Source organism: Lepidochelys kempii, chromosome 22, assembly GCF_965140265.1.
Source record: "Lepidochelys kempii isolate rLepKem1 chromosome 22, rLepKem1.hap2, whole genome shotgun sequence".
Lineage (NCBI taxonomy): Eukaryota > Metazoa > Chordata > Testudines > Cheloniidae > Lepidochelys > Lepidochelys kempii.
The window spans coordinates 11,167,121-11,185,199 of record NC_133277.1 but is presented as its reverse complement, the minus strand read 5'-3'; the positions used below and the strand labels follow the sequence as shown (position 1 = coordinate 11,185,199).

Below are 18,079 nucleotides of genomic sequence, written 5' to 3'. Positions count from 1 at the left end.
ACCTGGTTTCTCTTTCTGGCTCTGCCACGGGCCTACCAGGTGACCTCGGGCAAGTCACTGCATCTCATGCCTCAGTTTCCTTTTCTGTAAAAGAGGGGAAATGATACTGACCTCTTTTGTAAAACACTCTGCAATTTAATGAAAAGCAGTGTAGATAATCTAGCTATCATTATTACTGCTTCCATGTGTTGGAATAGGTGAATAGTCCATTTTGTCTGCTATGCTGTCTCCAATAGTGTCCAATGCTGAATGCTTCAGAGGGAGGCAAAACAAATGTGTCTAGTTATTCAATCTTCTATTATGGAACATTAGAGTATGCCACACCAGAACTTTTTGAGGTCCATTTTGTCTGATATTCGGCCTCAGACAGTGGCCAATTCTGGATGTTTTGTTGAAAGGTGGAATCCTGTTCCCCTACATAATGTACTTTGCTATCTAATATACAATAGGATTTTTCATAGGAAAATAGGTCAGTGGGCTTATCAGGTATTCTATCACCAACAGTGGCCAGTGCTACATGATTCAGAGGAAGGCATAAAAACCTCCACAACGTAGTGCAATACAGTACCACCGGGGAGAATGGTAGTTGTTTCCTAAACCAGCTGGTGATCATTTTATGTCCTGAAACAATTGACAGTACTTGTAATTTTTATCCTAGCAACTGCAAATGCTGTTGTTATTTATAATACATCGGCTAATGCCTTTTAAAAATGTACTTAGCTGTTTACTTCAAGGAATATCTCGCAATATAATAAAACTCTTCTAGCAACGAGGGTCAAACTGCAGCCTTCCTTTTTATCCTTTGGCAGGGGAGCAGGTGAAGATCCTCCAATTTCCCCCCACACCTTAATTCCCTGCATCAGATCAAATGAACTGTCAGAGGAAAACTGGCCCTATATTTGTCAGAAGGGGTTGCTTTAGGGTGATGCAGAGTTTTCTCCATGGAGGAAAATCTGGCCTCAATGGGATCTTTTCAATCCCACATTTTAATTCTTTGTAAGCTTCTCTTGCCCATAATCAGTGCTAATGTACTAAAATAAACCAAGGGATAACAATGCAACAATCTCCACATTATTTATCTGAGTAGAAATATATATAGTAATCCACAGCCACATGCCACTCATAGTTCATGCTGTCAAAATGCGTTGTTGCAGCAGAAGTGTCCCAGCAGAGAGGGTGCATTTAAAATAGCAGCTAGGAAGGACGTTTGTGGAGAACTGTATTTGTTCACCTATAATATGCTTCTTTAGGAACCTTTGATACAAAACAAGCATATGGCCCATCACAAACCCTAAACAGTCATACCCTCTGAGGCGAAACGATGGTCAGATATCTGATATTCGAATGCACCCCTATATTCACCCTTTACACACCATTGTAATAATCTTTGTACAAAATATGCCTTGTGAGGTATCATTTGAAAACTAGTGACTCACTGGTCAATAATATCATGATGGACTGTGTATAGCAACATTATATATGTGGAAGGTTATAAACATAAGCTGAAATTAGATCTGAAATATGTTTACCAGACAAGTGTGGGTAAACAAGTTCTCAAAGACAGAGGAGACAGGAACAAACCGATCTGCATCATAGCAAACAGCATGAAACCCCTTTCACCACAAGATTCCTTATCTCTGTCCTCACAGCGGGAATAAATGGGTAATCCTCTAGAAACTGCATTTCAAAGGGGACTGGACTATAAAAGTGAGGGGCAAAAATACGTCACAGTATCTTTCACTATTCAGCTCTCTCTTTCACCTAAGAAGACAAAAGAAACAGCCTTTGGACGCCGATCCTGGCCTGAGAATTTGGTCATATGGTGAGGGACTTCACCCTGGACCAAATTTACTTTGTTACGTTTTAGTACTAGGAAGCATTTTATCTTTATTTCTCCATGTCTGGCTTTAATGCTCATATGTGCATTCCCATAAAACCTATCTCTTTGTAGTTAATAAACTTGCTTCATTCTTTAATCAAAACTAATCCAGTGGTGTGGTTAAGCTGGGCTGTGGGGTAACTCTATTTAAAGTATCAGACTGTTGGATATTGATCCCTTTAGCAGGGGCAATGGACCTAAAATATCTGAACTGTCCAGGAGAGGGTCGGACAGTGCAGAGTATACATTTTGGGGGGGATATCTGATACTGGGAATTTGTTGGGGTCACCCTGCAAATAGTAACCAAGGCTGCTGGAAGCCAGAGTGTGGCTGGTGTTTGCTGACAGGCTTCTGGGGTCAGAGGTGCTGGACTAGGGTTGTGGCTATACACAGACACTCAGGGTGTGACCTGCATGCTGGCAGGCTGTTTGAGTTGCACAAGAGGGTGCTACAGCAGGAAAGCACTGTGAGACACCCCAGGTTGCAGGGCAAGGGTGACACAGCCCCTCTCTGGTCTGGATTGTACCCCAGAATGTCATAATATCATAAACAAGGTCAGGCCTGCTCAGTGTTACTGTGAATTGTTTAGATTCTTTAAATGAAGTAAAAATCTCCATAATAAAGTCAATGGGAGTCTGCCTGAGTAGGAACTAGAGAGCCAGATTCTCTCCAGTCCCTGCATTGATATGCAGTGGGAGAGGGTTCAAATTGCTTTCCCTCCCCTGTGCACAAGGACAGCTTCAGAGTTCTGTTTAATAACATTTTTTCTGCTCCACACTAGCTCCGCCACCCTCCCCTCACTCAGCTGTCTGAAAAGGTGAGGACAGGGAAAGTGAGCCTTCACCTCAACAGAGCTGGTTGGGTGTGGAGCAGAGAGCATACTGCACCCCCTCTGGGGTACACACTCTAGGAGCCTGGCATTCCTCCTGAGGCCTCCAGCCACATTGCAACCCCTGCAGGACACAGTGCAGAATTTTGCCTTGAATAAGGACCTCACGATTTGGTCAAATCTAATTATTTTGTTAGCGTCTAGGGTTTTGTGAGGCTTCACTGATGGCAATGGATTGTCGTTGTTGCATTTAATTTTATCATTTGCAGTTCTGTAGGATCTGAGGCCTGGTCCACATCTAAAAGTTAGATTATCCTAGCTACATCAATCAGGGTTGTGAAAATGTCACACCCTGTGCAATGTGGTTAAGAGAATGCCAACTGCATACCTTTGCATAAAACTTCCAAGCAAGCAGGAAAAACCAGAATCTTTGCAATGGAAATCAGTTAGTTTTTAAGGGTTTTATTGTCATCCTGCACACAGTTTAGTAGATCCCAGTGAAATGTGAAATGTTCGGGTGTAAGGGTGAATTTCTGTGGTTGTCTTTATTGTGAACAGTATTTGTCCCTACTCACAATATCTACCGTACCTTATTAGTTTGAAATTTGCACCCTCAACCTAAATACCATCAGTGAAATCCTACCTCCATTCAAATCAATGGCAAAATTCGTATTGATTTCAATGGGGCCAGGATTTCATTTCCTGTTTATATGTAATGGCAGGTTTCAGACTAGCAGCCGTGTTAGTCTGTATCCGCAAAAAGAAAAGGAGTACTTGTGGCACCTTAGAGACTAACAAATTTATTTGAGCATAAGCTTTCATGAGCTACAGCTCACTTAGCTCATGAAAGCTTATGCTCAAATAAATTTGTTAGTCTCTAAGGTGCCACAAGTACTCCTTTTCTGTTTATGTAATGTGTTTAGTTTAGACTGTAAGGTCAGGGGCAGGAACTGTGATTTCCTCAGGATTTCTAAAGCACCAAACGCTGTAAGTACAGAATAATTATTAGTTTCAAGACACTCTTTTACCAATGCAGGGCTTTTGCTTGATGTCTTGCTTGATTGTGTATAGTGTAATAAAGCTCAGAAAGTAGAGCATTTTTACTAGTTTAATTCAACTGCAGACTTTTTAAGTGCAGCATCTTTATTAAAACAAAAACAAAAAACCCCAAATAGTTTTATTAAATTGTTGATTCAAAGGAATCTATAATAAATATTTGTTTTCCTCTGTGTTGCTCAGACACAGGACAAGTACACCAATTATAACAGTTACTAGAAGAGAGAAGTAAACTCAGTTTAGCCACTGAGAAACCAAAGAAAACTACGTAAGAATGCAAGCAATCACATTATAGCAATAATTGGTATACATCATAACAGTAAATGCCTTAAATACAATATTTTACAAAAAGTTTGGTTTATGGTTAACTGAATTGTTTCCCTTTGAAAACTCCTGATTGTACCATGATGAACTCAGAAAATGTCCCTTTGAAAATGAAATGCTTATGATCCTTTTAAATAATCTTTTCCTCACATTCCCTTTGTTTAGTTAGCTTTTTTCTTTTTGGTTTCATATTTAGCAATGAAGTTCACTGTTGATTTCATTTTAACCTGTAAGATCATTGGTATCTGGTCTGAACAGCAGTATCATGGCTTGTACTTTGCTAGTTTCAATAAAAGAATGGCAAGTTTAGCTGGGAATCTAGAAGAACAAGTAAAGGCTCAAAAAGAATATACAGTATCTTGTATCTAGATTGGCTCAGCCAACTCGGCTTTTCGAATCCTTAACCTCCATTCTCTGGTAATAAGCCTTTGGGTGCTCAGTTATAGATGTCTGTAATGAGGAAGTTAGTACAATACTTACTTATATGAAATACATGTTCCCAGCAATGACTTAGAATTTAGTGAGGGTATGCTGGGTGAAATTGTAGCCTTTTGTCATCATTTAAACAACAACTGGTGAGATTCATCTCTGTGCAGAGGGCCAACACAAAAGCTATGCACTACTTAAAAAGTCCTGCTTATCCCACTACATACACAGGTTGCACTGGTCTAACTTAAATCTTTTTTTTTTAACCAACTTCGGCCTGGTCTACACGAGACAATTAGGTCGGCATAACTTTGTCGCTCAGGGGTGTGAAAAATCCACACCCCCTGAGCGGTGTAATTAAGCCAACCTAAATCTCCGTGTAGACTGCACTAGGTCGATGGAAGAATTTAAGTGTAGACAACCCATTAGCTAAACTGGTGCAGACCCGTGGATAAACACTCATTTTGGTTTAAGACTGGCGTATTTCAGTTTAGCTTCAACCTGCTCCTAATCAACTTGAGCTAAATCAATACAAACTAGGTATAATGTTGATTTAAGTCTTTTGCACTGGTTTAACTGCACTAATTTTAAAGCACAGGCTTAGTTAAATGGGTGCAACTGCACCTAACCACCTGCTTTATGAAGGGGTAGGTCAATGAGAAACATCTTTGCATTTTGGCTAGTAATGAAAAGATTGTAAGTGAAACAATATCGTGGCCAGCAACCTGCACTGCAGTATGAAAGCAGAAGATCTAACCAAAAGATAATATAATTTAGGCTTTTGCAATGGGCTTTCAAGATTAGATGTGTGACTCCAGACTGTTTCCCTTGCACAACGACGCTGATATGTTGCACCTCTGAGAGTGGTAATATTGTATTTTGAGTAAGGGAGGGAAGTGAATATTTTTGCATGTGAAGATTAAGGGGGTTGGTTACTGTTATTAGAAAGTGAAGTTCTCCAAGAATATAGGCCATCCAAAATTCCTCATGGATTCCCCCAAATGGCTATGGAACTCTATCCCCTGATAGAAGAAACATTCAGAAGTTTGTGTTTGATCAGGTTTTGGTGCCTCTGGGGACATCACAAGCAATTATTTTCTAAAGTCTTCATCAAAGAGTCTAAAATACTTGGCCTCTGTCAGAAAAGGAGGTTAACTTTTAACCCTCCAATGAAAGACTTACAGATTCATACTTGCTCAGTTCTCTGTACAGTACCAGTATGTTTCCAATGGACTTCTTCCATGGGATGGAGAAAACCCTCTCCCATTGGTAAGTGTAAAACTCAGTTACCATAATTATTAAGTCCTGAATTTAGGAACACAGGAACATATGATTTGCTGGATCAGACCAACGGTCCATCCGATCTAGTTTCCTGTGCCTGACAGTGGCCAGTACCAAGTGCTTCAGAAGAAGATGCAGTAAATACCATGCTGGGCAATTATGGAATAATCTGCCTGCAGGGGAAGTTTAGCCCTAAAATTTACAAGTCGAAGAATGAGGGTTTTTATCCCCTATTACTGTTTATCCTATCTAATATAATTTGTCTGTTTCTTGTAAATGTTGAATACTTTTTGGAGTCATGCTATTTTCTTACCTCAGTAATATCATGTGACATTGAGTTCCACAGGTGAATTAAGGATTGTATAACAAAAGTATTTGATTTCAAATTAGTTTTAAATTGGTTGTCTATTCCCTGTGTGCTTGCCTCACAGCATGCTCCACCAATGCACCTCAGCCCTTACTTGGAAGTATGCGAGACAATTCCACCGCATTGTTCATTCAGCTGTGGGACTGTTTACAAGGCTTCTGCAATACTGCTCACCCCAGACATGTGCATCATCATCTCTGGTACCAAGAAGGGCACTCTCCAAGTTCATCCTCCAAGGCTTTCTATGCTATTCAATCACTAGCCCTCACCTCACAAGAGACCGCCTTTATTTGGGATTCGGGGCCTGATTATGATCTCACATAGACTGATTTTACCTTTTTTAGTACCTTTTGGTGATTAATATTGGTGTTAATAAGAGCAGTATCGGGCTCCTTTACAGTGGGGCCATGTCGATATTCACTCAGTCTTCAGTTTCCTCTTGCAATTACTGTACCTGCATCCCCTAACAATGAAGGTCCTTTCTTCAGCACAAAGGTTATTTCTATCTGTTATATTACTGCTGCTTCTCAATACTGATTTGAGTTATTATTTGCTGTTTGGGTTGACTTTTTGCTCCTACAGTTATTTTGCTAAAAGGCGTAATGCAAAAATATGAAGCAGCTGACAATTCCCTTTGAAGGTGATCAGAGGACTATCCTCACCTAAGATACTGCCTCGGAGGACAAGAGAATGGCTCATTTACCAATTTCTCAAAAACCTGTACAAAAGATTTTTTTCAAAACCCCTCTGGAATATTTTATGTCTTGTGCCTCTCTTGATCCCTTTTTAAAAAAATCCTGAGATTTGTTTCCAGGCCCCAGAACATTACACTTAATTTTCACAGTGCTCAGCTGTCCAAATTTTCAGCTATATTTTCAGAGTACCCAACACTCCCTTTTTTAATATTAACTACAAAATAAAGCCCCCTTTTTTCTCCAACTTCAGGACTCTTTAAAAAAAATAAAAAGTCAATGTCTGAACCACACTATAGGAATATGCAGAAAGAGATGAAGTTGAGGGCTTCTTGTGGAGTGAATAATCAGAAGTGGTTAAAAAAAAAAAACTACCCAGGAAAATAAGCTAATCTAATAATTCTTATATGGCTGGTGGCGTGTACAGTAGTTCTGGATGGCTGGAGTCTCAGAATAGCAGGTGAGCAGTCAAACGGTCTGGAAGGCCCTGCTCTGAGCAGGCAGCATGACTGGGGTGGCTCCCATTTTCACCAGGGTGGCATGGTTAACTTTCTTTGGACCAATTTCCCTTCCCTCTGTCTCCACCCGGCTGTACTGAGGAGGAGTTATATGGGGGGTGGCTTCCGTGGACAAAGTCCGTTGGCTGCGAGAGGCACTGTTGGCTGTTGATCTGGTTGAGGAGGAGCCTGAACGTGAGCTTCTGGAGCCAGAGGAAGAGGAGCCAGGTTTGACTAGATGGGCTTTTGGAGCCTCTGCATCTTCTCTGCAACCAAACACGAGAGATGGCAGAATTAAAATACCATGAGAACAGGAATAGTCACACCCACAGATTATACCATGTTGAGTTGCCACTAAGATCAGGAGATACTTCTTAAGATTCTGTATCATTTGTAAAAGAGATAAATAGCCTAGTGGTTTGATCAGGGTGCAGGGACTCCTGAATTCTATTCCATTTGACATCTGACTTGCTGTGTGACACTGTGGCAGGTACCTTAAATTCTCCGTTTATCAGCTGACCTAGCTGTAAAATGCATTTAACAACTCATACCTCACAAGGTTTTATCACTTATTTGTATCTGTAAAGGGCTTTGAGATCTCTGGAATTAGTGCAGAGGTTATGTGCAAAGAGTTCAGGTACTGATGGCCTCATTCTGCAATCCCCACTCAGCATGAATAAGTACTTACTTATGTGAGCAGAAACCAATGGGGCCAGTCATGCAGTACTAATAAATGCTACTGGTGTAAAGAGGTCCACAGTCAGGCATGTAAAAAAGGAAGAAGATGAAGCAGAGTGGGGAGAGATGGGTAAAAAGATGATTTAGCAAGAGCCAGAAGCTGGGACTGAAACAAAAGGTGGAAGGCAAATGGAAAGCGAAGGGTTGAAGCAGAGAAAACAGGCCAGGAATCAGTCTGTAGGCTGGGGCTTAGTAAAGTAAGCAGCTTAATTCCATCATACAGGCATTTTAATAGCTGTCCTGACCTGTCAAAGGGCAGAGAGATCCACTGCTGAATGGATTATACAGACCCCTGCCTACCGTTAAATGGATGTCAAGTGAGGGCAAGGACTCCTTAATAATCAGAATTAAGGGTGAAAGAAAGTGAGGTGTTCTCCAAGGGCACATCTTGCTGAAATACATTTCCTTTTCCAGGAATTTCTCTACTGAGAACTTCGGGCAAGTTCTGGTAGGGACTAACTTCTGTTGGCCTCATTATGTACCCATTATGAGTACATCAACCCTGTATCAGCAGTGGTGTTACATCAGCACTGGATAGAACTTCAGTCTCCACTCTCATGCTGGGAGAATTCTTTCACTCAGTGCTAAAGCCAGAAGCAAGGAAGGGTGTTCATCACAGCCAGAGAGACTGCAGGAACATCCCTGTCCTACAGACAGGAATTGGAGTTGAAAATAAACCCTTCAAACAGTTAAGAAGTTAAAGGAAGTTCCATCTGAATTCAGTTTAGGAAAGAGATAAATAAAGGCTTAGGGAGGGGTGGAAACTGTGTGTGAGTGAATGAGTCAGAGAGTGAGTGGGTTGTATTTTATCTTAGATCTGCCCTTGGAACACAGCGTTTTATATCTCTGTATTTTATTTTCACTGCAAGATCTCCACAAAATGGTCTCGAAGCATCTTAATGACTGTTTACATGCTGGTGGGTGTAAAGTCAAGCTTCTTAACACAAGGTTCGTAGAGATTTTAGCTTGTTACTTGACAGACAACGGAAACTATCTGTTAACCGAGATCATGCTGGGTATGTGGGGGCCTAAAGACTTACCTGATTTCATTTGCAGCCTCTTCTTCTTCATACCTCTTCTTTTCTTTCCTCCTTTTTGTCAGCCACACACTCAAGAAGACCAGGGAGATTCCCACCACCACCCCACACACTGCTCCGGCGACCATGCCAACACTTCGGGCATCTGTTATCCCAGAAAACAAATGTGCGTGTTAGTAGATTCTCCACAGAGTCACAAAGCCAGACTCCGCCCCACGCCCCATTCTCCTGCATCACTCAGATTTCACGGAATCACAGAAATAGAAATGTAGGGCTGGAAAGGGTCTTGAGATGTCATCTAGTCCAGCCTCCCTGTGCTGAGACAGGACAAAGTAAACCTAGACCATCTCTGACAGGTGTTTGTCCAACCTGTTCTTAAAATCCTCCAGTGATGGGAGTTGCACAACCTCCTTGAAAGCCTGTTCCAGTACTTAACTATCCTAGTTAGAAAGTTTTTCCTAATATCTAATTACATTGAACAATCAATATGTAAGCATTATGGGGTGTGAGTCAGGACAGAATTTATTTAATTAATCCAATTATTTAGGCCTTGCCTACATGCCGGAGTTGCACCAAGTTAACTTACAGTGGTTTTTAAACCAATTGAGTTGAGTCAGTGCAAACCCCGGTGTGGTAATTCTTATTTAAGAGTGGCTTAGTTTAGTTTAGCTTAAACCTGTTCCTTTACTCTTGCCTACACACAGAGTTTGCTGGTTTAACTTAAAGTGAGATTTTAAACCGCTTTAGTTAAATTGATGTAAAAGGCTGTGTGGACACTCTTTTTTCAGTTAAACCAGGTTTATTTTTGGATTATTTTAAATGAATTAGGTATAGGTTTAAGCTAAACCGAAATATGCCATTCTTAAACTGCAGTGTGTCCACACGGGTTTTTACTGATATAACTAGATTGGTTTAAAAAGAAATCACACCTTCAGTTAAGCAATTGAAAATTTCTTGTATAGAAAAGGCGTTAGATTTATAGAAATGCTAAAAATGGCACCTATCCCCATGCCCTGGGCATCCTTGACTTGTCTTAAAAAACACCCTAGGTCAAGGGTGGGCAAACTTTTTGGCCCAAGGGCCACATCAGGGTTGTATAGAGGGCTGGGTAGGGAAGGCTGTGCCTCCCCAAACAGCCTGACCCCCACCCCCTATCTGCCTCCTTCCACTTCCTGACCCCCTCAGAACCCTCCACCCATCCAGCCCCCCCGCTTCTTGTCCCCGGACTGCCCCTTCCCGCCCCAACCGCCTCCCCGGGACCCCACCCCCTATGCAACCCCCCCTGCTCCCTGTCCCCTGACTGACCCACCCCCTATCCACACCACCGCCCGCTGACAGGCCCCCCAGGACTCCCACGCCTATCCAACTCCCTCTGTTCCCCACCACCCCCCAAGAACCTCCACCCCATCCAACTGCTCCCTGTCCCTGACTGCCTCCCCGGGACTCCCTGCCCCTTATCCAACTTCCCCACTCCCCGCCCCCTTACCATGCTGTTCAGAGCAGCAGGGCTGGCAGCCCAGCTGGAGCCAGCCGTGCTGCCCGCACGGCGGGGCGTGGCAGCGGGGGGCAGCAGGGGAGGGGCCAGGCGCAAGCCTTCCTGGCTGGGAGCTCAAGGGCCAGGCAGGATGGTCCCACGGGCCAGATGTGGCCCACAGGCCGTAGTTTACCCACCTCTGCCCTAGGTGCAGTGGTACAATTTATGATAACACCAGTAAGCCAGACAACTGGAAAACTCAAATCCCCCTCTCCTTTGAACAATCCATCACCTTACAAGTCGCCTCTCTTTCCCTTGGTGCCCCAACACCACCACCACCACATACACACAATTTTCAAATGTGTGGGGGAAAAGATGATCTTTGCATCATCATCAGATTTAGGCAATTTCTGACTGGGATGGGGATAAATTGCAAAATGCAGAGAACGCTCACACCAGGCCCCTTTTGTATATCCCAGTGGTGTTCCAGCTCCACCCTCGCTGTTGAGCTCACCTGTGAATTGGACACCCTGAGTTTTGAAAACCCAGGAAAAATGTGTTCTATGGATTGATTAATTTCTAAACGTAGATCTTGGGACACACAATGCAGTGTACTAGCCATAGCCTTGTATCCCGCCCCTTTTCCAGGCGTGCACACAACTCCAGCTGAGGTGGTTAACCAGGTGTGACATCCTAATCTCTGGTCTTTATGCAGAAGTTGTCAAACATGGATTAGAAATGAAATGCGGCAAATGTCATTTTTAATCAGCATGTTATTTCGTTTCACAGTAAGTCTTTTCAGGCTGTTTTTAAGAGAGCTTCCTCTCTTAATTGGGACAGATGCTTAATTCTGGATTGGGGTGTTATAGTTAATAGTCCTCTATTATACAGCCAGTAAATTTGTAAGTACATGTACCACCTGAATGCTCTGGAAGCTCAGCAATTCAGCATTATTCCCAGTGCTCTGCCAGTCTTTCCTTCTCAGAGGCAAAGGAAGCCAGGTTTCTGCACCTAAAGTATTTTTGTACAACCCTAGGTTATACCAGTAAATGTTATGTAAACCCATAAAGTCAATAATGAGTAAGGAAGAGCTACTTCAGATTATGCAAGTATTCAGGTTAAACCAAAGGTGTGGCATTACTCCTGCACAGAAACAGCTTTTATCAGCACAGGAGACTCTTTGGAGGTACTGTTAATTGTTAAAGCACGCTGGATACTCGCTACCCTCTGATACTCACACTGCACTGTCACCTGCACTACACAGTTCTCTTGTCCAGCCTCATTGTAGGCAGTGCATTGGTATAACCCTGTAACCATCTGTGTGAGATTCTTCATTAGAACTTGCCCAGGGTTAGAAATGTCTGAAATGGAAACAAAAAGAAGCAAAACAAATAAAGAAGTCATAAAAATTAGGGGAAATGTTGTCCAGTGGTTAGAGCACTGAACTTGGACAGAGAAGAACTGTATTGTATTTCCAGCCCTGCCACTGACTTTCTGGGTAACCTTGGGCAAGTTGCTTGACCTCTCTGTCTCTCTCTCTCTCTTTCCCCTCCAACATTTTTGTCTTACCTATTTAAGTTGCAGGCTCGTTGCAGCAGAGACTGTTTCTCACTATGTTTGTACAATGAGGCTCCAATCTTGGGGTGGGGTTTCTGTGTGTTATTTTAATACAAATAAATAATGCTAAGAATAAACAGTTTGCATTTCTATAGGACCTATCATACAAAGATGTCAACCCACATTAAAAGCAATTAATTAGGCCTCAGAACACCCTGAGAAGTACTATCATCATTGATCATATTGTTGACATTCAACAAATAAAGTTGAATACTTAGATTGTAAGCTCCTCGGGACAGGGACTGTCCTTTTTGTTATGGGGCCCTGGCACAATGGGGCCCTGACTTATGATTGGAGCTCTTTCTCCATACTGCACTACTTCTACTCAATAGCCTCTATTGTAATGACAGGGCAATAGGCTGAGAGCAATTCAGTATTTGCCCAGCGTTACAAGATCATCCAGTGACAGAGCTGGGAGTAGGGAGGAAGAGAGGGTAGGCCTCTTTCTTTTTCCTTAGGGGTGGCTCTTTTGTTTGTTGGAACACCATGAGAACTGGGACGGGGCCTGGGGTGACTTACTGACTCGTGCCGTGGGTGGCAAGTGTCCGACTTTTCCTTCCTTGTCACTTACGCGCTGCCACTGGTACAAGATGGGTGCTGTGCCGGAGGCAGAATTGCACTGTAAGGAGAGTTCCTTTCCTTCAAAAAGCTCGCCTTCCACCCAGCATTTGGGCTTGGAAGGTTTCTCTGGAAGAAACAGGTTGGGGGTTTGGATCATTAGTTAACTAAGAATCTGGTGTGAAATCCTGCCCTTTCTGAACTCAATGGGAGCTTTGCCACTGACTTCAGTGGGTCCAGGATTTCATCCCTGGAAGCAAGCTAGAAACCTCACCTCCAACAACAATAACAACAACTGAGTTTAATAAGAGCTGAGCATTCCCCAGGGAAATAGGGCAGAACCTGCCAGCTGGATATCAAGTGGCAATATTTTCTATGGCTGCTCATAGCCAGAGGGCAAGAGGACACTGTTTCTAGCAGCTTCTGAAAGCTGCCTTTCCAAATTAGCCATTCTGGGTGGGTGTCACACAATATCGCTGCTGCTTGTTTATTGGCGTTACTTCTGACCCCTTTACAGCAATGACTCTCACCACAGCCTGAGGACAGGGACTCAATAGGTCTCCTGTGGGCACAGAAGCAACATGACATGCCATCAGTGCCAGTTCCCTCCTTGGGATTTGCACTAGAGTAAAGGAGGCCAAAGCACCATCCTTGTCCCCTCTGGGAATTAGATACTGTCTACCACCCATATGAATGCCTAGCAGAGCCCAGAAAGTGAGGTGCCTTGGCTTAATCCCCATAATCTCATCATGGAGGAGCTCAGTACACTGCAAACCTCTGTATCACATTCTGCTTTAAGAAAAGGAGTATTGTGGCACCTTAGAGACTAACCAATTTATTTGAGCATAAGCTTTCGTGAGCTACAGCTCACTTCATCGGATGCATCCGATGAAGTGAGCTGTAGCTCACGAAAGCTTATGCTCAAATAAATTGGTTAGTCTCTAAGGTGCCACAATACTCCTTTTCTTTTTGCAAATACAGACTAACACGGCTGTTACTCTGGATTCTGCTTTAAGTGCTCTTCATTCCCTGAATGCCCTGTGATCCACCCTCTTCTCCTTCACTGCTTCCTTCCGTCTGTCTGTTCATCCTCCTTTTCCCCACTGTCTGTTGGGGGCCCTGCATCCTTATTATTTATTTGTTTTATTAACTGTATACTAAGTGAAAACCCAAACTGAAAGCCTTCAGTCAGGGAGGAAACAATGGCAGCTCCAGCATCTTGTTCCCATCAGACATGTGGCCAGTTCCTGGTACTGGGATCTGAACCCAGAGTTCTCTGCTCGAACGCTGTACGGGGTCATCGCCAACTCAGCCACAATGGCATGTTAGCTTTTGTGATCAAATCAGAAAGAATGTTTTATGCTATCCTTCAGTTGGCTGTGATGACTTCCAAACAGTATTTTCGGCCTCTTCTAGTCTCTGTCCTTCACTGGAGAATGCAAAGGCAAATGTGAAACTTGAATGTGAAACCTGATCGTGAGATACTGGGAGCAATTCAGGTGCGTAGGTACTGTGCTGAAGCAAAATCTGCTTCAAGGAATTGAGTCTAGTGTGTTTTCTTTTGAAAAACAACAAAATGACCTTACCTAGAACAATCAGGGTGATGCGATACCACTCGTACTGCCCGGCATTTTTAACTTTACACGTGTACTGCCCCGCATCACTTGGCTGCAGAGACACAATGTGTAAGGAGGCGTCTCCAGCTAGGAAATTGGAGGTGAAGGAAACACGACCTTTTTGCCCCTCATTCAGGTCATTATACACGTTGCCTCCAGAGTAGGTAATAACCTAAAAGGGGGAGTTAGCCACCAATCAGTCGGTCGAACCAGTCACTGTACTGTACAGCTCAACCAAACAAACGAATCACAAGAGACTCATATTTGAAACCAGGTCAGCTTGCAAAATAGGATTTCTATCTGGCAATTACTTTGGTTATTAGTAATTATGGAGATGTTGGTACTTATTCAGTTACGGTTGCACTGAGCTTTCTTCCTGTACCCAGAGTTTAATCCCTCTAAAAACTCTGTCATGGTTCAGTTTAGAAAACCCTTGTCTATGCTGGGATTTCAATCACCAGTCTAGCTGCACTGGTACAGACCCCTAGTGTAGACACAGTTTATACTGGTGTAGTGTGATTTACATTGGTGCTGCTTACCCTTTTCACTGGTAGAAACAGCACTACACTTCCATCCATTTACTGTAGGTACTTATACGCTCTCCGCCCCCATTACAGGAATATATGAGTGCATTACACTTTTAACGGATTTATCCTCTGTGAAATAGGGAAATTTTAACATCCCCATTTTAATTTATTTTTAAATTATTTTTTATTTGGGAAATTTTAATAAATTTACAAATACTTGCCATGTCAATATCAGAAACAAGACAACCATTATAGCTGTTAGCTTTTGTTTACAGAAACATTATACAGGAATGGAGTCGTTGTTGGATCATATTAAAGAAGTTCTATATTAAAATCACAAATGAGTTTGATTCCCCATAATTTAATTTCCAGGGTATTACTAATTAAGAGGTCTCTTGGTTTTTGGTACTGTTTCTCTCCCTCTTTGTGTGAAACTTGCAAGCTGCTAATTGTGTTAGTACATTCTAAGACAGAGTCTGTTCTCAAAGCAATTCTTTGTAACAACAACTACTCACACAGAGAGAGACTCAAAGCAATACTCTGTAACAACAGAAAAAGCACCCAGAGACTCCCCGCCCTTCTGTTGTATTCATCTCGCTTTGTTAACAATTGTGATTAAAATAGAGATAGAGGATGTATGTGGATGGCTGCTTGGTGTGGATAATAACTGAATGATCAGGGAGGTGCCAGCCTCAGAATCCAGTGTCCATCGGCTGAAGAAGGTGTCAAGTGGAAATAACCAGAGGACCCCTGGAGGGCAGACTGGAATCCACCCAACAGCCTCAAGAATGGGAGAACCAAAGAACAAGATAACATCTGGCAGCACGGAGCCGTCAGGAATGTGCTATCTGCTGATTGATTCAGCAACGGCATGATGAAGCAATTCCCACAGACTGGCATAGGAAGAAATTCCTATAAAAATGGACTCTAGAAAGTGAGAACTTTGGGGTCTGATTCTGCAAACCAACTTCCAGGAGCATCAGATGTGCATCTGACAAGGCCCTGCTCCCTCCTCATGTCCAGGCCACCTGGCCAGTGGCTTGGCATGAGCAACTCTAAGGCTGGTAACTATGATAACAACCTTGCAGAACGTGTGTGTGTGTGCGTGTGTGTGAATGAATGTGTGAATAAATATGAAATTGAATGGAATGTTATAGCTATAACTAACTGCTTACTATGATTCTTTCTGTATTCACAATAAATGTGGCATTTTGCCTTTTCCCCTTTAATAAGATCCTGCTGGTTTTTATTTTATTGGTATAACATCGTCAGATCTTTCATTTTAACATGATGTTACCCTATCCTAGAGTGAGCTTCATTACAACACCAATGTCATTTCTAGTGATTTTGTTAAGCTGAGTGAAATCTCAATATACACATATTTAACAGATCAGGCATGTCTATGTTAGTATTTAAAACAATTGGATAGGTGTGCTGGCTTTATCTGCAGGTGAATGTACTTTTTCTGAGAATTGAATAAAAGGTAACCACTTTTCTATGTTTCTATCTGTCCTTTGTCCATTTTGATGGATATGTAATTGGTGTGTTAATTTTTCCATAAGCAGAGCTTCCTATATGTTTTTGAACCATTGCTCTGTGTTGGACTGTTTTTTTCTTTTTCCAAAGAGAGGCTACGAGTAGCCGAGCAGCTACTGGCAGATGAGAGATTCATTCTCATTTCCTCCTGTGTGCCCGTTTCCACTAGGAGGATTGCCAGTTCATAGGCTAGTGTTGATACCAACCTACGTGAATAAGTTCTTCCCCTCAGTACAACAAGGAAACAGGGCTTCTTCTTGGTGGATGCTAATTGTGGCTGAACAGAGACCTACCGCTTTTTGGTCAGCTTTGGAATCATGCAGCAGCCACTCAATATCCAGGCTTCTTGGCTCCAGGAGGCCCAGACGGTGGTGACAGGGCAGAGTGACGTTTTCCTCAGCCACCCTCTTAAACTCCGTTTGAGCCCCAGACATCCAAACTAAACAGGAAGCTGAAAGACAGAAACCGGTGTTCAGTGACCAAGAGGAAGGAAACATCTATGAACTCACTGATTCAGCTGGGCCTGATTTTGGGGGACTCATTGCTTCATAGTAACAAAGAAAATGCAGTACTTTTGCTTACTGGACACTTTGTATCTGATTAAAAGTGGCACATGTTAATTGACATCAGGTTAGATTCGCCCCAGTGTTTGAGCTCAAAGAACAGGTTACTTTGGTCTCCACTGAGCTGTCAAGACTAAATTCACAAGAGGCTTTATTTCCAAAGTATACATAGTCTAAGCGCCATGAATGTTCCCCACATGTGCACACCACAGTCCTCTGTGCACCCCCTGGGGCTTGAGAGTGCTTCCTTCTTTACTTCCTTCTTCTTTTACACTTCCATGACCCAATAGCTTGCATTTCAGCCTGTAGCCTTCCAGCCTTTACATTAATGCCACTCCTGGCAGCCAGACTGGTCCCTGATGAGTGATGTAATGGGAGACTCTCCCGAACCCCAAAGGATGAGTTCAGTGTGATTGCAGTACTGAAAGTAAGAAGTCAAGCTCGGGAAATAAAAGCATGATATTCCGTAAAGCAGGCATGGCACAATTAGGTTAGTGAACTGGTTTTGAACCTTGATTGTCTTGAACCGTTTACCATTACAAAAAAAATCCTAACTTGGACCGCTAGAGGGAATCAAGATCCTTACGTGCATCTGACATCAAGAAAAAGGAAGACTGGGTAATGCCAGACAAAGCATTACATTTACATGCACTGTGTTAATATTAGGGCACTGTGAGTCATTATGAAACTCACCTGTTTTGGGGGTTCCTTACAAACTCAAAATTAAGCCCAGTTTCATGGAACTGTTATTAAATGAGGCTCTGTTCCAAATAGATCTTGGCTAAAGTATAGCTTTATAGCTTTTGCACTGTACCATGCCCATCTCACGGCTTTGATTAGAAATTAGCCCCAAGATGCTAATTTGGATCTTGATCCAAATGGCTCTGGGGTTCTGGGACACTGGGAAAGTTCTGAGCATTTGCCTCAGGGTCATCTCTGGTTCAGACATTAAATCAAGTGAAAAATGGCAGTTGTAACTGAGTTTTCACAGGGAGTTTTGGGATTTGTTTGAACATGTTTTTCAAAGTAAAATTCAGGTATGGCAAAAGATGTGCTGTTACA

General features: G+C 42.6%; 1 protein-coding gene and 1 long non-coding RNA gene across 2 annotated transcripts in view; one reads left to right on the top strand and one right to left on the bottom strand.

Moving 5' to 3' along the window:
* Positions 1-18,079, top strand: part of LOC140901712 (uncharacterized) — a 39,999-nt gene that overhangs the window by 2,260 nt on the left and 19,660 nt on the right. The gene's annotated exons all lie outside the window — the stretch shown is intronic.
* CLMP (CXADR like membrane protein) overlaps positions 3,849-18,079 on the bottom strand; it is a 72,383-nt gene continuing 58,152 nt past the window's right edge. The window contains exons 2-7 of the mRNA XM_073321034.1: positions 16,748-16,905; positions 14,362-14,563; positions 12,737-12,904; positions 11,839-11,961; positions 9,130-9,271; positions 3,849-7,617 (exon numbers count right to left, since the gene is read on the bottom strand). Of these exons, the coding sequence (XP_073177135.1) occupies positions 7,323-7,617; positions 9,130-9,271; positions 11,839-11,961; positions 12,737-12,904; positions 14,362-14,563; positions 16,748-16,905 (1,088 nt within the window). The 3' untranslated portion in view covers positions 3,849-7,322. The remainder of the gene's footprint in view (positions 7,618-9,129; positions 9,272-11,838; positions 11,962-12,736; positions 12,905-14,361; positions 14,564-16,747; positions 16,906-18,079) is intronic.